General features: G+C 36.6%; 1 protein-coding gene across 1 annotated transcript in view; it reads left to right on the top strand.

Moving 5' to 3' along the window:
- The first annotated feature begins 230 nt into the window (after window positions 1-230).
- Window positions 231-27,322, top strand: part of LOC134743589 (speckle-type POZ protein) — a 52,311-nt gene continuing 25,219 nt past the window's right edge. The window contains exons 1-2 of the mRNA XM_063677148.1: window positions 231-467; window positions 9,751-9,786. Of these exons, the coding sequence (XP_063533218.1) occupies window positions 454-467; window positions 9,751-9,786 (50 nt within the window). The 5' untranslated portion in view covers window positions 231-453. The remainder of the gene's footprint in view (window positions 468-9,750; window positions 9,787-27,322) is intronic.

Here is a 27,322-nt window from a genome sequence, read left to right as displayed (position 1 = left end):
TTGGAAACACTCTACAAGGAGAATTGACGACTGTCGCTCTACATTATCTTCCTATAAACGCGGGGCGCGAAATTATGAAAATCGGTGACAATGAAGATGGTAACAGAAAAAGGGTCGGTGTTGCGCAGCTGTCCCGCGGGCGCCGGTCGTCGGGTGCTCAGACTGCTCCGCCCTCGCCAGAGCGCCTCCACTCTCCGCGCCAGAGGAGTCGCCTCCCTAGCCGCTCGCAACTGCCAGTCGGCAGTCGCCCGTCAGTCGTCGAGCGCAACGCACATCTGTCACGCTGTCGCGCGCGACCTCCCAACCATGTGGTGAAGTGTAACTGTCAAACGTGATACAACTCGCAACTATTACATTTTATACTAACTATCTTACGTTTTAAACATTGCCGTGGTGAATTGTGATCTCGAAGTGGTGCCACCGTTTTGGAAAATTGGATTATACGAACGAATAATGGCCTTAGCCAGGTGAGCTATTTTGGTTGGTGGAGTCAACGCGGAACTACTTTTATTTGACCATGTTCGTCGAAGGATTTCGTCTTTTCGGTTGGCATAACGTTTGGTTCTGAACATTTCGCAAATAGGTACGAATATATCATACAAAAAGTTTGTGTATGTTCGTTGTTTACATTTATTGTCTATTTGAAGTGTGTTTATAATTCTGTTATCGAATGAGTACTTTTTGTGAATGATGGTGTGTTGATTTCATTTATAACATTACAATGGGCGAAAGTTAGTGTGCCCCCACACGTATTTAACTTTCCTTGTTGTGTAAGCTGAACTGGCGGTAGAGGGAGCAGCTTAGAAATCGACTCACTTTTACAAACAATTACCATTAGTATCAGTTAATGACTGACGTGATTAACATTTTAATTCGTTTTTAACTTGCCTGACGTTACTTAACTTGTTATTATTTTGATACGGCGTTTGTAGAGGCTTATTTCTCCCCTGACATTCGCCCTCGTGTAACGACATCGACGTTTTCTCTTTATTCTTTAGCACCCTCGTTCGTCAAGGTAGGTAACCCTAAATAGTTTACCCCACTGTTACTTCGCCCACTTACATCTGATGTCGATATTATGTTTATGTTGAATGTTTATTTATTACTTTGAAGTCCAGCATATTCACAAAACATGTGGAATTTCTTATTTGTACTTAGTATCTGTTTTGATCTCAAAGCCTGATATAATGTTAAGATTAAACCAAAACATTTTAACGCTCTTGCCTCTCCAAAATGATATAATAAAAAGCGAGGACTCGCATATCCCTGAGCAGGTAGCTCCGTCCGGAAAGCGCTCGCTCGTGTCCATGAGGCTTTTTTTAAGTTTTGTACCTTTTGCTTAAGGTTATTTCCTTTGTTGTTATTCACAACCTTCTGAATATCAATCTCAATGACTGACGATTTTGAGAGGAAGCTATTCTTCGTATAAGCTACAGAAAGCCCTATCCCTAAAGGAAACATTTGCAAGCTTACCCGCGCATGGGGATTCGCCTTCCAGGGGTCGTTTGCCTCACACAACACAACGGAAAGTGCAAGAAATATCGTTGAGTCGCGGGGGCTTCCGGCTCGATGCCCCAACGTCTGCAGTCCTATAGGTACATAATTATACATATACCACGAATGTACTTATTCCACACTTATTCACTCTAAGAGTCGATACAAATGGACGACATACATACATAGTTCCATCGAACTCTTGCGGATTGAATGTGTGTAAACAAGAGAAACGCTGCAATTTTATGATCTCTCCGCCTTGCAACTCTCGCCAAGATGAGCTCTAGCGACAGCTACTGACTTACACCACATTCTTTACAGATATCGCTTGTTTCACTTATCGACCTGTAGCGCTTTAATTTATTTACTTACCTCATTAATTACCATCTACGACCAAACGAGCCTACTTATCAATAATAACAACTGATAAGTGTGAACTCATTTCACGGGAGTCTTCATGTAAATAAGCATTACGGAGCGGCGTCCATTTCTATTGACTGGCCCCAAACACCTTGCTACCTTCTACCTATCTTTATAGTTATTACAATATATACAATGAGAGCACCACTGTTGGAGCCGTTCCTGTAAGTACTTATACTTACTTACCTACTAACTAGGTTAAGCGAGCAATCCCAAGCGGATTATAAAGCAGCATATTTTACGAGAACATTTCGCAAGAGTATTGAATTTATCTGAGGGCAGTGCGAGTTTACAGAGCGAGAGATTGCGGCCAGTCCCGCCCGCGTTTTCTGCTCCTGGCCGATCGTTCCCTTTGCTTATCGAGTGGAACGCTGAGGCGAACCAGTGTAACATTCAACTGTAAAACTAAAGAGCGTACTATATATAATGGTGACTTTGAACGTTCCACTCGGTATGCGAGTCTTGTTCCATGTTCGCTGAATGCGATAACTAAACTGGGCTTTGGCGCCGTGGCATTTTGTCTACTGTCTGTTACATAGAACGTTTACTGAAATAAGCTTGTTCTGCCACTGGCCATAATCCAAGTTCTAATTATGTCATGAATCTGCTACTCTCAATGCTTAGTTCAAAGTGGACACGTTATAATGAAGCCTCAGTTTTGTTCTTATGTTAATTAAGTACACATATCACTGTATTCATAACATTGAGCACATTGACATGTACCTAAAACGAAGAAAAACAACGTTACCGATGTGTAAGTTTATTTATATCGCGGTTGCGTTTTTATTTTACAAAACGCTTGTCGCGTTTCCAATCGAAATATTCGAAATACTCCCACACTCGCTCCGACGAGAGTTCAATATTAACTTGGAAAATAGAACAAGCCGATGCGACCAACGCAGCTTCACCGAATACCACCTTATGCCACTTCGATAAGATACAGTTTACACTGTGTTGCGAACGCAGTTTACACTGTGTTCGATCTCTATAAACAATTCGAAAGTACTCCGTATAACTTAACGTCCTTAGGATTATACCCAATTGTAAATAACTACATTGTTATTTGTTAGTGTCAATGCAAGATATCTAAGGCGCGCCAAAATGTACCCGAAAGGTGCTATCGTGATTAACCGGTTAACCGCTAGTACGTAAGGGCCCTAAGGCCTAAGTAGTACATGTTTACTCCCAGCAGTGGCTTTATTATATCGTTGTGTATGCCGTTTTGCAAGGCCAAGGCTATTTAAAAACTCGTAGCTTCTTGTGTATTTAAGCCGGCGATACACTACCGCTACTGATTAAATAATGACGCAAGCGTATTTCTCATGGTGGGCGGTTATCATGCATTCTCTGAAACGTGCGTACCTTACGTATACGTATTTGCGAAAATAGGTAACAACCCATGAACTAACCAAGTTTATCTGAATAAAAATCTATAGAGACAAACGATTGTTTTCCTTGAAGGCAGCAAAAATGATCAGCACAATGTCACGTTCTAAAATACTGATTCACTGCAGTCCATCCTACAAATAAATATATTATTCACGTACTTAACTCTACGAACGGAAAACACTTTCCTATTTCTTCTCGATGCAAAGCTAAGCATCGTTCTCTGCTGATCTCGATTATTGTTTCACCAACATCTATGCGTCTTCGTACGGCTCGTTAGGCTTGGTCTCGACACCGTTTAGTCTATTCAGTAAATGCCATGGCTGTTTCGATACACTTATTGTCATTCGAAAGAACTTCGTCGATGCACAAAGGCCAAGGTGATAGGTAATCAAGCGTTTTGATGTAAATATGCGAAAACCCACAAAGCGAACCGCTATGTAACAACTAGTGGTATGGTTTTGAAAATTCAGGAGTCCTTCTAGTATAGACTACGCCATTATATACATTACGTGGCATCTCGTTAGGGATGTTATTTACAACGCTTACACAACTCATCGCTGCGTGCCAACCAGTGTAGTGTAATTTTCGTTTACACAAAGTTGTTAAGGATCTATTAGATCAAGTTGTACTTTAGACGAGCTCTCAGTTAAGACACATTAGTTAGCGGGCGAGATAGCGGTCAAATCCTTGCTTGAATATTGTTGAATATTGTTTGTAGGTTTTCTCTACGCAAAGAAAATCTGTACGCCGACACGCTTCTTTAACCATCTAGGAATGTCTTGCCAACCATCTAATAAACCTTGTATGTTTTACAAGGTATTTGTTAGACTAATGCATTTATTAAAAAGCCATTTGCGCATATTGCAGCGTACGAATCGAGAGAACGTACTTACGTGACCCGGTCTCGTCAGTTTCACCGGGCACTTTCAGCTTGGTAACGACGGCCGGGCCGCGGCGTTGCGACACTACACCTCCTTTCCACTGAGGATCGTCGGTGTTAAGCCATCAAATTAGTCGGAACGTGCGCCATTCAACATTTTCACAAGATAGCAAAGAATAATTTCTATTTTTGGTGGTCGGTAATTCAGTTACATTGAAACAATGAATATTTTAATTAATTCTTAATATTCGGTCTCTCAGACAGCTTGTACAACCTTTTAAAACACCATCCGCGAGGATTATATTAATCATTATATAAATAGTTTTGTTAGCCTTTAATGTCAGTCTTGATAAGTACGTAAAGTTATCCGTGGCCGAGTTGTATCGTGGTCGTTACAATAGCGTGAGGCGTTAATTTGCCGAAGGAGCAATTTGGAACGGGGACATTGCACGTACTCCAACGCTTCGCTGCCGGAGAGCGGTTGACCCATTTTATGCGTAACACGGTATGGTATGAGGAATCGATGTTATAGCAGCCGAATCTTGAGGCCTCCACGGCGCTTCGCTGATCTGTGTCAGGGTCCTCCCCCGCTCGATCCCTACGCCCTTAGCGCGCCCTCTTTACCTCCCGCCGGTAGTCACCGAGGGTCGACTGACTCGTAAAACTCTAGTACTTATACTTCCACCTTCCCTGATCTCATTTAATCATTAAATGTTACCTCGGTTGAAATGTACCGGCTATATTACTTTTTACAGCTTTGTTGTTTACAAGAAAATTAATACAAACGCTCCCACTATTGCTATTGAACTAATGACTGATCTTGATAACTTCTATAACCGTAAGTATATCACCTAGTTAAAAACTGTTACAGCATTTTGTAACTTTTTGATTTATTACTGTTATTATTGTAATACTAAATTTAATGGGTTTTAACTATCGAGACTGGCTCACACTACGAAGAAAAGTTGTCCACGCTTAAGGTCGATTCATTTACATTCAGAAGTTACTTTCAAGGGTTAATTTAGGCCAATCTAATGGGTCACCGATTTTATTTCTATTGTTTCTCGTACAGTTTTTTCGGCTTTAGATTTATTTCATCACAACGCGGGTAAATTAGCTCAATTAATATAGTTATCCAGTCACCCGAACGGAAACTACCGATGTGTGAAAGTCGTTGCATTACATCAATGAAAAGCAATTTCGTAACTTTGGATTCACACGGCTAGTCTGACTGACTTAACAAGCCAATACTTCCGCTGCATAATCCGATTTTCACCTAACATTAGAAGGGTGGCGCGGTGGTCGAGCGAGGACCGACCTCCGCTTCGTCACCTTCGCGGCAGCCGGAGCCGGTGGCATTGTCGCCTCGACGCCAATAGGAAGCAACGCGGCCACAGATCGCTATTGGGCTTAAGGCCACTTTCAATGCACCATCTTTTACCTTGTGCCCCTTACCGCGCCGCATGACCCGAAACTGAGCGGCCGTAATGTTAAGACGAACGCACGTGTGGCTTCACGAGTTCACGCCCACCGACACTAAACGCCCAAACTTTAATCAAGCTTCATTCCACATCATTTCAAACACTTAAGCCCAGTTTACATGATGGCTAATGAAAACTCTTATCCGTGCCATAATTCCTAATTTGACATAGCATTCAAGGCACGATTAATAAAGAAGTCAACGTGCCCCAATTTCTTGAAATTATTTCAAACTATGAATCAACACGTATGAATAACCTACTATACTATAATCGCTCCCTGACAAACAATGATTAACGCATTAAGATTTTGGAAAGTAGAACGGGGGCGTCAAATCCAAGGTCGCGGACGTACATAGCTGAACAAATTTATATTATACCAATTTAACGCTAACCTCAAATATTGAACTCCACCTTGAATACATACATCATAAATAAACAACCTCTTAAATAACATATGTTTTGCTTCATCGACTACAGCCTGCAAAGCTAAATCAATATCAGACCTTTGTCTTAACCACAGTTCACGCTGGCAAAAATACAGTAAGATATCTTAAATAGAAAATTGGATAACTATGTCATAGGTAAAAATATATAGTATAATTGTAATAATTGCATGTGCAATACATAAATTATTTGAGTTAGATTAGTACATTACAATATATTAACACAGCTCGCATGTGAAGACCGAAAGTGTGCGTTCGCCTCGTTGTGTGCGGCCTCAACCGAGTTTTGTCGATGCTTTCCCGAGCGGCGAACCGGGTCGCGTGCTCGATGTCGCTGCTGACTCCGCTGCTGCGCTTGCGTCGTTAGGCTTGCTACACACTTAGCGGGTCGACACATTCGGCGACGCACTAGCCCTCTATTTAATTGCCAAACCACTTATGAAGGTCCGAATCATTCCTTATAGGCGCCGTCAGACATGCACGATATTCGCAGGCACATTAACATGTGCCAGGGTCAACGGAAGATCTAAATGAAATAACATAACACCCACAATAAATCATCATAATTAAGCATCATGTAGCATTTGAACAAATTGCATGTAGGTAAAGCGCTTATTGATATAGTGAATAAAAGCTACTTTAAACATGGAGTTACATTACACGATTATTTACCGGGAATTTACGTTTTTATTTCAAAAATATCAACAGGGCACGTTTGTAAGGAAATAGACATTTAAGCGATACGGAACTCGGCAAGCGTTGAAGAATTCAGTCAATAATGCTGGGACATACATTACTGCATGATAAGTACTACTGTAATTGGAAAATTAAGTAAGTAAGTAAGTAATTCATTTATTGTAAACTGTGTAGGTACGTAAAGATGTTCATTATATCAAATGGTATCAACAGTTGCTCGTTTCGAGCGTACAATTTATAGCCTTAAAAATAATTAACAACTATATACATGTAACAACTGGTCTTAGCATCTAATACATATCACTTGCCGTTTCCATCGATTCGAAAAATTCCTTTAAACTATAATATACATTGTCTGTAAGAAACCTTTTTAACTGGTACTTAAATTTATTATCATTTAAAATTTTAATATAGTTAGGTAGGGCATTAAATACACGTATGGAAGTATAGAAGGCGCTTTTGCATTACGACGTGTTATTTGCCTTTGGACATATTAGGTTATACTTGTACTTTTCTCTTAGATTGTCTCTTAATGAAAACTTTTTAGCGAAATATTCAAAATTATTCTTAACGAAAAGACAGAGTTCAAGTACATAAATACCCGTAAGAGTGACTATCCGTTTGTCTTTAAATACATTCCGAAGTGATTCCTCGGTATTAATACGGTATATAGTACGTACGCATCTCTTTTGTAAAAGAAAAGTACTTTGCACATCTACAGAATTTCCCCAAAAAATAATTCCGTAGGTCAGCAGGGGAAAAACATTGCCATAGTAAGAGTTTCTAACTATGATTTCGGAGCAAGTGCCCGATAAAATTGACAAAGCATAACATTGGCTAGAAATTAAATTATTAATTCGTGCAATATGCTCTTTCCAGTTAAGGAAAGTATCAATAGTAACACACAGGAAACGTATATTACTAACTTCTTCTATTGTCGTTCCCCCTTCTGTAATATTTAATAGTATGAGAGTTGTTTTATAATTCCTAAACTGGATATATTTAGTTTAGTCTAAGTTGACTTTAAGATTTAGTGAGTGAAGCCAATCTATTACTTTTTTAAGGGTTGATTTAATATTTTGTTCCATATGAGGTATGTTGTGTATATCCCCTGAAAATAGTATAGTGGCATCATCCGCGAACAACACGCACAACTCGTCAACAATTTTAGGAAACTCGTTAACATACACTAAGAATAAAAGAGGACTATAAAGACAAACTATTGCTATATATACTACTACGACAGTATAGCACATTAGAATAGCTATTTCTTTTGTCTCAACTGCAAATGGGTATGACCTTTAGACAGTGTGACATAGAATTAAATATAATCGACAGTGACGACCCTCGCCAGTACTTCAGGAAGTAGGGTCATGCAAATTTATATAGGCTGAAGTCAAGGTCTTGCCAATCGTTTTGGTCGTCTCTAGTTATTCATAGGGTAACAAAACTTGAGGCCGAAATGATTCGGTCTTATTCATTAACATTAACGAATGGTGCTAACATTCAGGATCACAAGCAGAAGAAGTATGCGTAGACTAGCGCACCTCGCCTACTTGAATTTGCAGCAGTTGATCTGTTTGCATATTAATAGTGAAACAATGTGGAACACGTTGCAGGGCCTCGGCGGCACAGTTTCTTGTTTGAGTTATAAATCAATCTGTCCCAGTTAGATTAGCGTTTCCACGCGCTGCTTCGATCGGTGTCTTTGCTTTCGAATGGGCGATTGCTTAATGTGATGCCGTTTGATGCAGTGTGGTGTATGTAGCGTATCCATAGATCACTTAACTAACGGAGCCTATGAGTTAATTCGCAGACACTGATATTGGGCGCTTCGTTCATTTTAGTTGCATCTATAGCTACGTTTACGATTTGAATATTACAAATATTAACATAAGTACATATTAGGTATATTAGATATTTATGTTTATTACTTGGGCGAAGGGTACAACTGAGTGGTGTAGCTCGCGGCATAGAATTTAACAAATAAAATAGCATAATATATAGTTTCGTGTGAGTGTTCGTAACTGTTTCATGATGCGGAGTCTTGACACTCTTGACTGGCAGTCTATGAGTCGGTTTCGATGCGGCCCACCTTGCCGTCACGTGCGTTTGGCTTACTGTTGCATAATCGTCTCGCAGCCGCTGACACTGCTCTTTGTATTTAAAACATGTTAAACAGGGACGGTACCGTATCCAATTTGTATCAGACATGACTAATCGTACCTACGAGTTATGCCTTATGAAGTCATTTCCTAATTAAACTTAAGTAATGTAGCTCAGTAATACAATTTGGACAGCCCTAAGATACGTTAGCATGGTTTATTATGTATCTATAATATATCTCAGCCAGCGACACACCAGCAGGTGCGTTATATTTTTTCATAAAATAGTTTTTTTGCCGAGACACCGTTCGTGATGATGTTAGCCAGATGTTAGTGATTTATGTCAAGCTCTGCTACTTCCGACCTTAATCAAAAGATAACATTCGAATTCAAATTTTCTTTGTAGTTAACGTGTTTTACTTTACAATACAAGTATAGGTATCCTCCTATCCTATTAGTATTATACTTCCGCGGTAGAAAATAATAACCCATATAGAAGCCAAAATATTTAACAATATCTACTCTAGCATAAGAAGATATTTTTACACCATTTACTATTCTTACATTCTAACGCTCACATTTTTTGCACAAAAAATGTGTGGGTGTAACATTTTTAACGGGCAAGCAGATCGTATTCAGTTAGTGAATTGGTCCGTCCGTCCTCGGCCTCGCGTTTGCTTCCGCGTAGCAGCTTATCCTCGCTCCGAAGTGCCCATGATACACTAGTAGCTCGCTCCAACCTTGATCCTAGGCCTCCCCGCAACCTTCCCAGCCAGCCGTGTGCCGTCCTTTAATTGTAGTTACTTATTAACACGTTATCAACCTTTTCGTTTCCTTTCTAGGTATAACCAACAAACTGGACGCTCGGCTTGGTTGAAGTACGTAAACGATTTCAGTTCTTTTTATTTTATTTTAATTACAACGTTATCGCTTGCGAATTGATGTCGAAGCCGGCGGTCACTGCAGCTGCAGCGGTCGTGACGCGAGGTCACAGCGCTACACTTCAGCAACAACACTAGTATAACTCATCCTCGCTATACGTAACAAGACTAACAAACGTAACAAGACTAACAAGTAACAACTAATTATATTGAGACCCTTGGTTACGACCAAGGGTCTCAATCGTACTGGTTTTACCTGAGGCGATACCTCCAGTAAGCAATAACAGCCCAGAACACATCAATTCTTTTATACGCCATGATTTTCAGCGCATACGTCGCTCGATACTGACATTGAGAGCCCCACTTCCTCTATGATTATAAAGTGAAAGACACCAATTTATAACGCGTCACAATGGTATTTATGCACAATAAGCCAGGTGTCGCAAACAACTTTACAACAAAGATCGACTACATGTCTGACTGTTCTGAGTTTTAATTCCTGTAATACTGCCGCAGTCACACTGGGATTTCCGTTCACATGTTTGTCGTGTTTAGGTAATCGCGATTAATAATATATATATTATACCAAAGATAGATATAACTCCGTAATAGATGGATACAGTCTAAGGAAAAAACGTGCCTCGAAAATCAAGAAAATTTGATTCTCGTTCAGAGGGCGCTACTAGTTTTGGCCTACAGTCGTATAGATAGCGTTGACGGTTTCGTTTGTTATTTAACAATTTTAACGCATATCAGTGAAAGAACATGGGTCAAAATCATAAAAATAATTAATGCAAATTAAAAAAATCATTTATCTATATTTAAATACATTCTATCGTATTTTTATAAATCTTCATTTTTAGTTTTAAAGTGTGTCGACAGATGGCAGTGAATTTACTGGGGTTACAAAATTTACTATGACAGTACCGCTCTAGTATAAGTTACTCTATGATTATACTTATCGATTAGCTATCAAATACGTATTTGTAATTCATTATTGAATGGCCATGTGATATAAAACTTGTCCTAAAGTGGAAAACAATGGAGAATCCATTTGCACGTTCCATTTTTTGCATTACCGCCTGTGGGTACGATTTTATTTTGGATCCATGCCAAGGGTTCAGTGGATCTGGGAGTGATATCCGGTGTCTATTCGAACCCCAGACGATAAACTACGAAAATAATTTGGTTTCCATTTACATGTCTTCTACGTGATAGAGTAGTCTGCAAATGCGCAAAAAAATAAGAAATAAATAGTATGAACAACAGTATGTATTGACATATTCTCTGTACCACACATTGATTATTTTATCTCTCAATGTCAAACCGATAACGACAATATAGTATCACATTGTTTTCACCTCGCGACTGCCGTATGATTTTTAATCAGTTATATTTAACTAAGCTTGTTTTATTATTTCCTATTGACAAAAAACTTACCAGATGTGTTTATGTGATGGGCATATATTTCCTGTTTTTGCTAAATATATAAATTTTCCTATCGTCACCTTGATGCTGATAAATAGTCTCGTTACATGTAACTCCAATGGCATATTTTTCCTATGACGGATGGCCATTGCTTGCATGTCACATTTACAATTTTTCCTCTATTTATTCAATTTTGTACTTCACTTAAACGTTTCCTCGTTCCATCTTTATCAATTAGCCGTCTATCTCTCTCTTATCGTGATAATTATCGCGTCAACTACAATTACTTGTGAATACATTATTTGTATGGGCTTTTATCTACCGATGGAATTAATTACAATAAGTTATACACGTGAATGGTAATGATTGTTGTCTGGCGCGGGTCACCTTGCGCGTCCGCGCATCTCGGACGAATAGAGGTGGTTTTTAGTTCCGCGTTCGCTTGCACGTATTTGCGGGCTATGCGAACTAACACGCCGGACACGGTCATCGGACATAGGTACCATGCCGAGGCAATAGAGTAGGGCTAATCTTCCACGTCTGCCTCAATAAATATCATATGAGATTATAAAACTACAAGTGTTTATGACTCAAGCGTTTAAAACCCTTTAATAACAGCAGCATGTTCATGAATTTCATGTAGATTCAACTGTCATTTTCAGGCATTTGGTAGTATGTACAGACGGAGACGGTAGGCGATTGGTAGTGCGCATGTTATTGTCAAAATTGTGCAGTCACTTCATATAGATTTAAAACTGCCACGGAATGAAACGTCCCAACCAAGTCTCATAAAAATGTAAACGTTCAGAAAGGTTTATGATTATGATGTCTTTTCCGAGGGTAAACTAAGAGAAATGAGATCGCATTTTGTTACGAGCTGATCCCCCAACATCGTGGGTGTAGATCGTTTGCGGCGGGCTGCGCTCTTCTATGTAGCTGTTCCTGTCCCTCTCTGTGCAATATTCATTAACATAGCTATTATAGGAACATAAACTCTCAGCTTTACCTTCCCAACTCGTTTGCATATCATGCTAAAGGGCGCGCGAATCCTGCGTAACGTGTACCTAACCTCCGTCCGTACACTGTTTTGTTGAACTTTAGTCTTACCATTATAATGGTATTTACAGTACATATGGTGCTACTTTCTCGCACTAGTGCGTAAAAGAGCACTTTTCGTGCATATGTCGAAAGTTTAAAAGGCCGTATGTACTGTAAAACGTTGTACGATACACGTGCGAATAGGTAATTCGCAACTTGTGTCGATTTAAAACACTCCCTGCGGTCGTGTCTTAATTTATCGCCACTCGTTTCGAATTTCCTCTTTTCCGCACTTGTATCGTAAATAACTATTATTACACATTTCAATATCACATAGTAAAAATAATAATTATAACAAAGCTTAAGGGGTCTTATCGATAAAGCGGTTTATTCTGGACATTTCGGAGTAACTTTTGATTGTAACTTAGGTTATACCTATTGCAAAATATTGATCAAAATTAAGTAGGCGTTAAACCTACATAAAATAAACATACATACTTAAATTGATTTCTGCAAACATGTACATATAAGTGGATAGTGGATAATATATGTATAAATGACTCGGTAGTATAAACAGTGTCCGTCACGCATTTAAATGAAACAGTTAACAAAAAGAACGTATCACGTGAGAGACAAATGTTCTTTGGTGTTTGAACCTTTACGCCGCCACGTTAATGAAGTAATAAAGTGTCATCAACGGCATGTCAAAAATTGCACGTCAACAAACCTGACCAAAACCACGACTTGATATGAAGTCGTGGCGTGTGGGGCACGAAATGTGTACTACGTAGTTGACTTCAAGTCAATGGCGGCAAAAAGGTTAATCCGCGGTAATGTTTGTTTTCGCTTTCATGTAAACGTGGTATTGTTTGCTTTGACATTGAGTGCTTATTGTTACACATTACGAACTTCGAGACGGTGACGATCGCCGCAGCCTTGCCGTATAGTATGTTTGATTATTCTGCACGTCACACCTACAATTTGCGCTGTTATTAACAACATACCTATGGAGAGCTCGCCAAAGCCGAACTGCGCCCACTTATCAATACGGTCCGACATATTTCTGGCTTCAGAATGTTTTGTCTGTACATGTACTTAATATTATCTCAAATTATACAATCTTAAGAATACACTTGAGAATATGCGGTTTAAGAAGGTACAGCTGTGTGCAATAAAATAGCAGTCAATGAGGAAATGAAAATTGAGGGAAAATCATAACTTTAGGTCAGTCATATTCGAACTTTTGTTATTATTCTTCTAAATTACTTGACATTAATTTAAAATTAACTGTAAACTATGCTTAAATAATAATTATCAAAGGTAAAAAAGACCATGACAACCGGCTTATTTAGGTACTTCCTAATGACATTATTTATTTATTTATTTTAAACTTTATTGCACAAGAACAAGTACAAAAGGCGGACTTAATGCCTTGAGGCATTCTCTACCAGTTAACCACTGGGCCAAACAGAAATTAGTTAAGGTGGGTGCAATGCGATGCGAAAAATTTTTTTTAATACAGTTGCTCAAAAAGTGCTACTTTTCGTGGCTGTTTAGCGTGCGGAAAGTTGGTTTTCGCGAACTAGTGCTTTTTACTTTTCCAATTTTATTAAATGTTTACTTGTTCCAATTCATGACTACTTATTGATGAGTGTTAATATTAGTTTCCTTTAAACGTCGTAATCAACATAAAAACTGTTAATGTAAGAATACGAAAAATATGCATATTTAATATTTTATTACTTACCTCTTCATCATTATAAGTATTAACACGTTTATTTTTTAATGTTGAAAAACCGTTCTTAATAAGTTGTCTGAATGGAACGGAACGCCTGTCAAAGAAGAGGCGTATTTTCTTACTGCAAGAATGTTTTAAGTTTTCAAAGGCAACATTCGATATTGTTTTTATAAATATACGATACACAAATAATCGTAAATAACGATATTTAGGTAATAATAGTACAATGTTTTAATATTTACAATTGTTTCTGTCTTATAGAACATGCATTTGAAAAAAAAACTTTCATTGAAGTGGGTTCAATAATAATAACAAGATATATTCTAGTCGAATAAAAGCTAGAAAAACACTTCTTCATAATGTCAATGATGTCAGTGTCACAGAATTAATAATATAAAAGTTTCGAATTCCATTCCTTACTTGTTGCTTTTCTTATTTTTTCGCAACTGTATTAAAAAACGTCGTTCGATACACGTGCGGATATGTCATTCTTCACTCGTCCCGAGTCTTGCCACTCTCCTACGGCTCGTGGCAAGATATCTCGTTACTCGTGAAGTAATGACATACTTTCCGCACTAGCATCGAAATGTACTATTTCTAAATATAAATTCTAATACTAACGCAATACAATAAACAAACTAGTAATATTTATATACTATAATACCTTTATAAACTACATAAATAAACAATATAAATACATATACAAATTTATTATATAATATACATAAATATATTTTTGCATGTGCGGGGAGTGGCGAGCCACGGGGGAGGCCTATGTCCAGCAGTGGACGTCTATCGGCTGACATGATGATGATGATGATGTGCGGTGAAGGGGGGGGTCCCACTAGACAGTACCTAGCAGGTGCTTGTAGAGCATTCGTTTGAAAGTCAGCTCGTTTGGGGCTTGTCTAATCGTTAGAGGGAGCGAATTCCAAAGACGGATTGCTTGAACAGCGAAAGAAGACGTGAGAAAACCGGTATGGTGAGAGAGAACAGAGAGTTTAAGAGAACGGGCAACGCGCAGCTCGCAGCCTGGCCGGGGGGTAATAAAGCTGAAGTTACATTTGAGATATTCTGAAATGGAGGGCTCGAATAGGATAGAGAAGAGTGAGGAGAGTATTCTAAAGGATCGGCGCTGACGTATGGGAAGCCACTTGAGCTAGCGACGGTAGCTGGATATACCTAGTATGATCGAACTTTCGAATTCCAAAAATAAACCGTATTCCATTATTTACTTCCTCATATATATAATAATAATAGAGCCTTTTATTCCTTAAGTATACAATTCATTTTACTTATATATATATATATATATATTATTTTTTTTAAGGACCCCTTCTGGGTATAGGCCTCCTCCAACTTTTTCCAATGTGTTCTGTTTTGTGCTTTCTTCATCCAACTTTGTCCAGCTATTGGGACAATATCATCTATCCACCTGGTATTTGGTCTCCCTCTGTGTCTTTTTCCATGAGGTCCCTGCCATTCTGTCACCACTGTGGTCCATCTCTGGTCTTCTAATCTGGCTAAGTGGCCTGCCCACTTCCATTTTAAGGATCTTGAGTGGTCGAGTGCATCTATCACTTTAGTTGTGTTTCTTATTTCTGAGCATCTCTTCTTGTCTCTAAGTTTTATGTTGAGTACACTTCTCTCTATACTCCTTTGACACACCTGGATATTATTCTTTGTCTTTGCGTTGTAGATCCATGTTTGGCATCCGTAGGTGAGGCTGGGAAGTATACAAGTGTTAAGTACCTTGCGCTTCAATGTCATTGCTAGGTTTGATTTTAGAATTTCTTTATGACTCCAGTACTTTTTCCAAGTGATACCAACTCGTCTGTTTATTTCTTCAATATGTCTACTTTTTCTGAATGTTATTTGTTTTCCTAAGTATATATATTCTTCCACATACTCTAGGTCACTTTCGTTGACATGTATTGGATATTGGGCTCCGTTGCTCATAACTTTAGTTTTTGATGTATTCAGTTCCAGACCAATATTTTTGCTGACATTGTCGAGTTCGTTGATCATTTCTTGCAGTTGTTTCGGATTTTCAGACATAACTATGATATCATCTGCAAACCTCAAGTGGCTTAGATACTTTCCACCTATAAAAATTCCCTTTTTTGACCAATCCAGTTTTTCGAATATGTGTTGAAGTACAGATATGAACAGTTTGGGTGATAAAGGGTCGCCTTGCTTTACTCCTCGTTTTATTTTTATAGCAGTTCCTACTTTATCTAATTTCACTCTACTTGTACTTCTTTCGTATATATTTTTCAGTATGTCTATGTATGTTTGGTGAACTTTTTGGTGTTGTAGGGCTTCCCATATGCTATTGTGGCTAATTGAATCGAAAGCTTTCATGTAGTCAATGAAACACAGGTATAAGACTTTACTTTTTTCCACATATTTTTCGACTATTTGGTCCACTGCATGGATGTGGTCTATCGTGGAGAACCCTTTTCGGAATCCTGCTTGTTCAATCGGCTGTTTATCTTCTATTGTAGGTGCTATTCTTTTTTCTATGGCTGATGAGAATACTTTATACATTCCTCATAGAAATCCTTATAAAACTGGAAAACCCAATGAAAAATATACAATTGTGTACAATTATATTGCACTCTACTGTATAGGTGTGTTCTTAAAAATGTACTTAGTAAACAATTGAAGGGGTGTTTACCAAAACAATATAACTACACTAATAGATATGATTTTACGGGAAACGAAAATAGTTATTTTTCCCTCACTAGCTCGGAAAGCCGTCTTTTATCCTTTAAAACAAGCGGGGAAAAACGCATTTTATCCAGTAGTGGGGAAAGTAATTTGACCTTGGATGGAGCGTGTTTAAGTAGCTTTTGACAGATAACAAAACGTAAAACGCTCATAATAATGGTTCGTTCGATATTAATTATCATTAAATAAATGGTTTGAGAATTTAATAAAAAATACCAAATTTAGCTTTATTTAATGATTTTAAGTCATAAACCTTAAATTCCATAAGAAACATTTGTTTTTTTAAATGATGTTGAATGTAATTCTGAACGCACAAGTTGAGTCGATGCAATTTCAAAACGCATAGTCAGAAATGTCAACATTGTCAACAAATTTTTTGTCGCCGACTCCGATACGTAAAAATACACAACTTCCAGAGTTTTCTGTTATAATATCGTATTGCCGTAAAAAAATTAGTGATTCCAGTGATGAAGATGATCTAACGCCTGTGAATGTTGCACTTTCCTCGCTATAGTGAGGGAGGGGAAAAGTTTTGTGTTACACACGGGTGCAAATGTATTTTACTTCTCGTGTGTTAAAACACTCGCGGGTAAAATACAACTTTGCACCCTTGTATAACAAATAACTATTGCACCCGTGTGTAACACAAAACTTTTCACCTCACTATAGCGAGGAAAGTGCAACATCCAAAAAAACAGCTCATAAAAAATAAGTCTTTATTTGTACACATTATAATCATCATCAATATAGTAACATTATGTAAAAATTTTGTTGACAATGTTGACATTTCTGACGATGCGTTTTGAAATTGCATCGACTCAACTTGTGCGTTGAGAATTATATTCAACATCATTATATAAAAAAAAACAAATGTTTCTTATGGAATTTTAAGGTCTTAATGATAATTAATATCGAACGAACCATATTATTATGAGCGTTTTACGTTTTGTTATCCGTCAAAAGCTACTTGAACACGCTCCAGGGTCAAATTACTTTCCCCACTAGTGGATAAAATGCGTTTTGCTCCGCTTGTTTTAAAGGATAAAAGACGGCTTTCCGAGCTAGTGAGGGGAAAATAGATTTAGTCGGTGAAATTGTACACCTTTTGTTACGTAATAGAAATAACAAGTACTGGTTTCTATTAGCACGTCTTCTCATCTTGCCGTTTGATAGATAATTTTTTTGAAAACAGACACTATAAATTAGTAATGTTTTTTTATTTTATTGTCGTTTAGGTAAACGTGCGTAAAGCACTGATTTTGTCGCTCTTATTTGTAAATTTCGTAAAGTTTGGACTGCTAAAAATAGTAATTTTGTATTACACATATCCTTTAATAGACTACCGGTAACCAGAGATGGGCATTAATCGATTAATATTTTAGTTAACTAATCAATCGATTAAAAATATCAATCGTCATTTTTTAATCGCGATTAATTTAGTTGCGATTAAATTAGTTGTGAGAATGTTCGACTAACAACTAAATTAGTTTTAGTTTCAATCGACTAAATTTCACGATTAAATCTATATTAAAACTACGTAGTCGCCCGTTTTTGCATTTTTTATCTTGCAATATGTAACTACAAGTACGTATGTATGTAACATACGGAGGTACTCGTATGTTGTAACTATGTTAGTTTGGGTAGAATTTTGCGACTTATTTTGAAGCAGATATCTTCATCCGATTGAGCTAAAATTATGTATACACGTTTAATTTGAAATGCTTGAATGACAATGCAAATAATGCCATAATATTATTATAACGATATATTGGTAATAACGACAAATAGCGAAAAACTGTATTGTTTACAAATCGCAAACAATAAAGTAGGTTGGTGCATCTATACTTATAATAAAGCGGAAGAGGGTCGAAAGTCTGTACATGGAAGATATTCGAAAAAAAATTGGCTGGGGACACTTAGAATCGATAACAGAACACATTCCAACAGTTTTTAGAATTTTTGTCTGTTTATCTGTTTGTCTGTTTATCTGTTTGTCTGTTTATTTGACCGCGCTACAAATGAAAACGGCTGAACGGATTTTGATGCAAACTTTACTAATCTGTCGAAAAAATCCACGGCCAGGTTATAGGCTATAAAAATTTGAGAAATTTTACCCCTAAGGGGGTTAAAAAGGGGGATGAAAGTTTGTATGGAGTTCAAGATTTATTTTAAGCTAGCAATTTGAAACTTCGTAAGAAGATATATTATTGAAATACAAGAAAACTAATTTCAGCGTTTTTGAAAACTCATCCCATAAGGAGGTGAAATAGAGGTTGAAAGTTTGTATGGAGTTCAATTTTTTTTTTGAGTGCGTTACTTGAAACTTTGTATAATGGGCATATTATTATAATACAGGAAAAGTAATTTTAGCGTTTTCAAGAATTCGTCACCTAACAGGGTTAGGTGACGAATTCTTGAAACACCTAAAAGGGGGTTGAAAGTTTGAATCCATTACAAATGCTTTGAAACTTCTTAGAAATGTATGATAGACGATTACAAAAAAACTAATTTTGACGTTTTTGGAAATTTAACCCCTCAGGGGGTTGAAAAGGGGATGAAAGTTTGTCTTGGGGTGCAAATTTTATTTTAAGTCAGGAACTTAAAACTTTGCAAAACGTTAATTATATTAAAAAGCAAGAATTTTTTTTCAGCGTTTTTAAAAATTCATCCCCCATGGAAAAAGGGGTTAAAAACTTTATCTTGATAACTATATCATTTTAGCTACTAGGCCAAGTTAGGTATCGTTTTTGTATAAATCGGGTATGCCGAATTCATTTATGATATCAAAATGACACCATTCCCGAGTGAAAACACAAAAAAAATGAAAAAAACTTTTTTTAATTTCTCTTTACGCTTAAACCGCTAAACCGATTTAGATAAAATTTGGTATAGAGATAGTTTGAGTCCCGTGGAAGAACGTAGGGTAGTTTTTATCCAAAAAAATTGAGACTGCGTGATTTTGAAAATCGTAAATGTTAAATTCGGTGTTTGCCACCATCGGAATTGTTATAGTCGAAATTATGTAGTTCGGAATTTACAAAATTCGGCTTTTTGGGTTTTCGGAAATATAAATCTTCGTGATTTTCATCATTCGTAATTATGACAGTCGGAATTTTGATGGGTCGAGCATTTAAAAATCGGAATGATAAAATTCGACATTCTAAAATTCGGAATAATATTTTTTCGGAAATATGTAGTGTACCCGATTTGGATAGGTACAGTCAAGGACGTAAAAATACAAAAATGGTACTGTATCGTTCGATATACACCTACTACTCTATGCCGTTTAAATCACGTCAAAAATTTGAATAAGGGCAACAAAAACCTTTTGGAGTGTAATTTTATTTAGTGGTAGCAAAGAGGATGTAATATTATAGAGCGGTACTGTCATAGTAAATTTTGTAACCACACTGCCATCTATCGACACACTTTAAAACTAAAAATGAAGATTTATTAAAATACGATAAAATGTATTTAAATATGGATAAACGATCTTTTTTATTTGCATTAATTATTTTTATTTTTTTGACCCATGTTCTTTCACTGATATGCGTTAAAATTGTTAAATAATAACAAACGAAACCGTTAACGCCCTCTATACGAGAGTAGGCAAAAGGTAGTAGCGACATCTGATCGAGAATCAAATTTTCGTGATTTTCGAGGCACGTTTTTTCCTTAGACTGTATCCATCTATTACGGAGTTATATCTATCTTTGGTGGTAGGTACCTAATTGTAAAATATTTTATCTGGACTACAGTCCTCTAGCGTATCCATTTGTCAACTTTACTTTAAGTTCCGTCTCCCGGGGACAGGGAGATAAATTAGGGGTGAATTAGCCGCTTACTGACACAGACCGAATTCCACGCAGGCGAAGCCGCGGGCACAGCTAGTTATTAATACTTTGAATTATACGATACTGAGTAAATCTTAGACATAGAAACTATCAATATTTTGCTGTCTCTGACAATAGTAAAACTCTTTTTAGTGTCACGCGGTGACAAAACAATGGGATAATCCCACTTACCTGGAACTGGAAGTTGTTTGTTGCATTTTGGTGCAAGTGCCGACGCATCTTCTAAAAATAACACGTTCTATTGAATGACACATCTGCATGTTGTTTATTATATACGCGGTCTATTTTGTTTTTAACGTGTGGTCATTAAACTTACTTACTTTTGTAGCAAAATAATAGTGAGAACAGATCTCACTCCTTAGAAACGGTCAAAATATCGTAAGTAATACATGACTATTTTATTTTTAAACATCCGTTAAGATGTCCTAATCAGTCTGTCAACATAGCCATACCGAGGTATTCTATTCAATTTGCTTCTAACATTAGTCGCGAGAAAATAGTCTAACTAATTAGTCGATTACAAAATTTAGTTGTCCGAAATCAATCGGCAACTAATTTAGTTGCAACTAAATTAGTTGCACTCTATACAACTAAGATTGATCAATCGTCGTTTTCAATCGTCAGTCGCAATTAATTCTTGTAATCTTAATCGTTAATCGTTAGTCGATTACATTTTGCCCATCTCTGCCGGTAACGCACGCTCGCGACCGCATTATTAAAAGGCAAGATGAGAAGACGGGCTAATAGAAACCAATGCTTGTTATTTAAATATTACGTAATAAAAGGTGTACAATTTCAACGACTAAATCTATCAATTTTATATTTTTGCTCAGGCTATTAAGGAAAGTGAAGATGCAAAAGCACGTTTAAAATTCAAACTCTTGGGCATTTTCTTCTTATTTCGAAAGTCAACGTTAACCCAAGGTCCTGTAAATGAATATCAAACTAATACAAATTTAGAAGGAAAGTTTTTCTACGTGAACTCGTGAATACAGTTATGTTCTGTTTTTTTATTCTATTTCTAGGTTTAACTTTAGTTTTAATTTTGTAATAATATAATTTAGTACATGTTTGTATTATTTCTATTTATAAGTAGTAGTAGTAAAACACAATATTGTATAATTACTTGTTAATAAATAATTAGTTATGTTCTTGAATCTTGTTGTAAAAAATAATGTAGTAATGTAGTTTTTGTAAATTGGGTACCTATATGTTTAGGGAACGATTTTGGACAAATGGGGTTCTTTTTTGGACTATATCTTTTGCACCACTTGTAGCTCCTTTTTAGACGAACACTATGATACCAATAACTCAAATCCGCCAAAAACGTTAGTTATGTTGTTTTTGTAAACATCCCTTCAATTGCTGTTACACGTTATACTTGGAATCTTTTTTCAAGAATGTTTGAATTGAGCAAAGTGACCCCCACCTGGTAGGAAGTAGTCATGATACTCATGATTGTAAAAAAACCGGCCAAGTGCGAGTCGGACTCACGCACCGAGGGTTCCGTACTTTTTAGTATTTGTTGTTATGGCGGCAACAGAAGTACATCATCTGTGAAAATTTCAACTGTCTGGCTATCACGGTTCATGAGATACAGCCTGGTGACGGACAGACAGACGGACAGCGGAGTCTTAGTAATAGTCATACTTGTTATGAACAAAATGCTGCACTTCATGATAAAAGCAAGCCGCTTTGCACAGTGATAGTAGGGACCAAACTGAGCGATTTGACCCGCAGCAGCGGCAGTTTCACCCCTTAGGAACAGAGATGGCGCCACTTCTTTAAAAAAAATTTCAAAAAATTCTACAAGCTAAACCAATGAACCGATTTAAATGTTTAATATCTCAAATGAAAGCGCATTATATACATTACTTTATAAAAAATACTCAAAAAATATATACTCAATACTTTTGATAAAACAGGAATTTTAAGTTAGTTTTTTTACTCGATTGATAGTTTTTACTTGATTTCTCAAAAAAATTGTATGGAATATGAATAGTTTAATGCATGTATATATTACTGAATAAATAACAAGTATTATAAAAAAAAACCCGACACCGATATCTCTCATACTTCTCGAAATATGAAAGTTTGAATGTGAGTGTAAATTTCTTCAAGATATATTCCAAATAATTCTACAAGCTAAACTATTCGACCGATTTTAATGTTTAATATCTCAAATAAAAGCTCATTATATATACTACTTATAAAAAAATATTCAAATAACATATACTGAATACTTTCGGCAAAAAATGGCATCTTAAGTTTTTTTTCTTACTCGATTGATAGTTTTTAATTGATTTCATAAAAAAAAAATTATGGAACATGAATAGTTTAATAAATATATATATAGTACTGAGTATATAAAAGTATTACAAAAAAACCCGACACCCATACCTTTCATTCTTCACGAAATATTTAAGTTCAATTATGCACGTTCTTACAAATAAATTCTTTAAAAGAAATCGTCAACTGCAGTAAGTGCACTGATTTTAATATGAAATGTGTCATATGAAAAGAAATCACCCAATTTATTTTAATAAATAAAAAATAAATAAATAAAAACTGAATAAAGTTTTTTCCTGGTGCTGAATTACAAAAAAATATAACAAATCTAAAATTAGGAATTATTTTTATTTAAAGTGACTACATTTGTAAACAAAAAACTTAAATGTCCTCTTCGGGTTCACCGGTAGATGTAGAACTGAAAAAAAGTCGTTTTGAGAAGTACTCGTACCATTTCAATACTACAAAATCACCGATCATACATGAACTGGTTGCTGTAGATTACTGTTGGAAAATTTATGTGCCTGTAGATTTACTGTTGAATTATTTTTGTGCCTAGTTGATTACCATTAAACCTATAATTTTGTGCCAGACCTATAATCAGTGGTCAGCATGCAAAATAACTCTGGATTGAAAATTACATTAACTTACTTTTGATTTGTACAGCCACCTTTGCATGATTTACACTGGGCTGTGCATGGTAAGCTGACGCGACGACACTCACAACGCATAGTTTCGCAGCCAGATTTGCAGCCACAATGGTCCAAGAGGTTTAATTGCGACCAAATCGCTGTAACTGCCGACCATTCCGGAGTCCAACTCTCTTTTTCCTCAGTCCATCCCCAAGAAGATGGACATGGTATGGAAACTTCTGGTTTCATAGCGTTTCCCCATATATGGCCCGCTTGGTAAGCGGCTCGAAGTTCATGTTTATAGAGAGCAGCTGATGTAGGTGGCAGGCTTGACACAAGCTTGTTTTTTGAAGCAAACAAATATTTGTGAACTTCATTTACGTTTATGTGTTCCATTTGGCCAAACAATAACACAAATCTAGGGTTACTTTATACTAAAATTAAAATATGTAGTTACACACCTGACAACCGACAAAATCAAAAACTTAAAAGTTGACATACTCCTATTTTCCCGTCTTTTTATAGTGGCCAGAGAAAGGCAGCTTGATCTGAACGAATGCTTCCAGTACGAAAACCAAATTTGTCCACCTTCGTTGTCAGTCAATGGAGGGCGTCGTTCAGGGAACAAATCTGATTTGGCCGAGAAATTAGAACCTGCCAACCCTGCCACCTACATCAGCTGCTCTCTATAAACATGCACTTCGAGCAGCTTACCAAGAGGGCCATATATGGGGAAACGCTCTGAAACCAGAAGTTTCCATACCATGTACATCTTTTTGGGGATGGACTGAGGAAAAAGAGAGTTGGACTCCGGAATGGTCGGCATTTACAGCGATTTGGTCTCAATTAAGCCTCTTGGACCATTGTGGCTGCAAATCTGGCCGCGAAACTATGCATTGTGGGTGTCGTCGCGTCAGCTGGCCATGCACAGCCCAGTGTAAATCATGCAAGTGTGGCTGTACAAATCAAAAGTAAGTTAATGTAATTTTCAATCCAGGGTTATTTTGCATGCTGACCACTAATTATAGGTCTGGCACAAAATTATAGGTTTAATGGTTATCAACTAGGCACAAAAATAATTCAACAGTAATTTACAGCAACCAGTTCATGTATGATCAGTGATTTTGTAGTATTGGAATGGTACGAGTACTTAACAAAACGACTTTTCTTTTTCAGTTTTACATCTACCGGTGAACCATATAATTTAACATCACCTAATAATAATTATTTGCCCGTTTATTTTTGTATTTAACACACTGACAATTATCTGATTCAATTCGGCTTATATGTATAAAAACTACTAAATTGACCTACTTTTATATTATACACATAGATTTAAGATTAGATCCTAAGTATGCATGTAATATTGCTATGCCCCCACGGGGTCCATGTGGAACTACCAAGAATTTGTAATACCTAAAAAACCATGGTTGCAATTAATAAATATGAAATATGAACCCGAAGAGGACATTTAAGTTTTTTGTTTACAAATGTAGTTACTTTAAATAAAAATAATTCCTAATTTTAGATTTGTTATATTTTTTTGTAATTCACCACCAGGAAAAAACTTTATTCAGTTTTTATTTATAATTTTTTTATTTATTAAAATAAATTGGGTGATTTATTTTCATATGACACATTTCATATTAAAATCAGTGCACTTACTGCGGTTGAAGATTTCTTTTAAAGGATTTATTTGTAAGAACGTGCATAATTGAACTTAAATATTTCGTGAAGAATGAAAGGTATGGGTGTCGGGTTTTTTTGTAATACTTTTATATACTCAGTTCTATATATATGTTTATTAAACTATTCATGTTCCATAATATTTTTTTTAAGAAATCAAGTAAAAACTATCAATCGAGTAAGAAAAAAAACTTAAGATGCCGTTTTTTGCCAAAAGGGTTCAGTATATGTTTTATGAGTATTTTTTTATAAGTAATGTATGTAATGAGCTTTTATTTGAGATATTAAACATTGAAATCGGTCAAATAGTTAAGCTTGTACAATTTTTTGAAATATATTTTGAAGAAATTTACACTCACATTCAAACTTTTATATTTCGTGAAGTATGAGAGGTATCGGTGTCGGGTTTTTTTTATAATACTTGTTATTTATTCAGTAATATATACATGCATTAAGCTATTCATGTTCCATAAATTTTTTTTGAGAAACCAAGTAAAAACTATCAATCGAGTAAAAAAAAAACTTAAGATGCCGTTTTTTGTCGAAAGTAATCAGTATATATTTTTGAGTATTTTTTTAAAAGTAATGTATATAATGAGCTTTCATTTGAGATATTAAACATTTAAATCGGTTCAGTGGTTTAGCTTGTAGCATTTTTTGAAATATTTTTTAAAGAAGTGGCGCCATCTCTGTTCCTAAGGGGTGAAACTTGCGCTGCTGCGGGTCAAATCACTCAGTTTGGTCCCTACTAGCACTGTGCAAAGCGGCTTGCTTTTATCATGAAGTGCAGCATCCGGGCAAAAAATGGCCATAACAAGTATGACTATAATAGGGTCCCGTTTTTACCCTTTACGTACGGAACCCTAAAAACAGACAATCTCTAAAAGAGATAGCTCGAAGGAGATGCACCTTTGTGCTTTTAATAAACTGCAAGTAGTGCAAGTGAAAAATAATGTTTCGTGTTTAACTTAAACATGTACATATTTTGATATAATCTAAATAAAATATTATGGAACTTTTTGAGAATAACATGTTAATGATAAGTTTAAAATTGTTATTTTCATGGATGTGATTTAAATTTAGCAAATCCCGATGATCATTATCGTTTTTGTGTGTAAACAGTCTCATCCACTCGGAGTTGAGGGCCCTAACCGGGTCGTCCGCAGGGCGTCTGAGTCATGCGAGTCGTTGCCGTTAAGAGGGCATTGCTCAGCTGCGCTCCCCTTGGCTCGCCCGTCGCCGCTGCCGCCGCTGCACGCTTTAAAGAACTAACTCACTTCAATGCGGCCAGGACGCCCATTGTTCTACGTCCTTACGAATCGATTGTCTTTCGCGGCCGCCATTTTATTATTGATTGCAAATTAATAGCGATGACCATCGTGTACGAACCTTTTCAGGCCAAGCACACTATAAGAGCATTAATCTATTGACGACGTGACAAAATACTCATTACATACTCCATCAAACTAACCTGTTTCAATGCTGCAACTAAAGTTGTTTGAATTTTCTACTTATTCAAACAAATATGTGTAGTTAGTAGACGCTGAGTGGGTTTAAATTTAGAAGAGGATGGGCGCAGGTCGGATGACATCTATAATAAGATCACGAGAGACCGATGATACGGTACCTACCTACCTTCGGCTGAGATTGCCCAAGCTTCCACGGGTTGTTGACTTTACCAAACGCAATCTTAGATCAGACGTGACTGAAACAATTATAGTACAATCCCTACTAAAATACTTCACTTCACTAACAGAGTGTGTCTTTAATCAGAGTATATTTTGATGTATATTTGAAAACTCGAATCCTTTTGTAGTCGAATTCTTTTATAAGTTAAATTATAGGCACCTACTGATGCGTAGAACACTTTGAGAATATCGTAAATCTTGATTCACGCATTATAAAAAATATCATCCATCTTCCGGATCAATCCCTTAGCTCAAAATATAACCTAATTGGAAATAATCGTTTTCGTCACTAGTATCGTTTTCGTCCTTTTTTTGCTTCCGTCAGGGTGGTCTCGCTAGTGGGTGGTCGACCACAAGAACGGCTACTTTCCTCTTCAATTGATTTTTTATAAGTAAGTACTTACAGATTTACGAATTTGTTATAGCAAATTAATTACAAATCATAAT

This window comes from Cydia strobilella, chromosome 8 (genome assembly GCF_947568885.1).
Source record: "Cydia strobilella chromosome 8, ilCydStro3.1, whole genome shotgun sequence".
Classification (NCBI taxonomy): domain Eukaryota; kingdom Metazoa; phylum Arthropoda; class Insecta; order Lepidoptera; family Tortricidae; genus Cydia; species Cydia strobilella.
The sequence above is the reverse complement of the archived record's forward strand: the minus strand, read 5'-3'. Positions and strand labels throughout refer to the sequence as shown.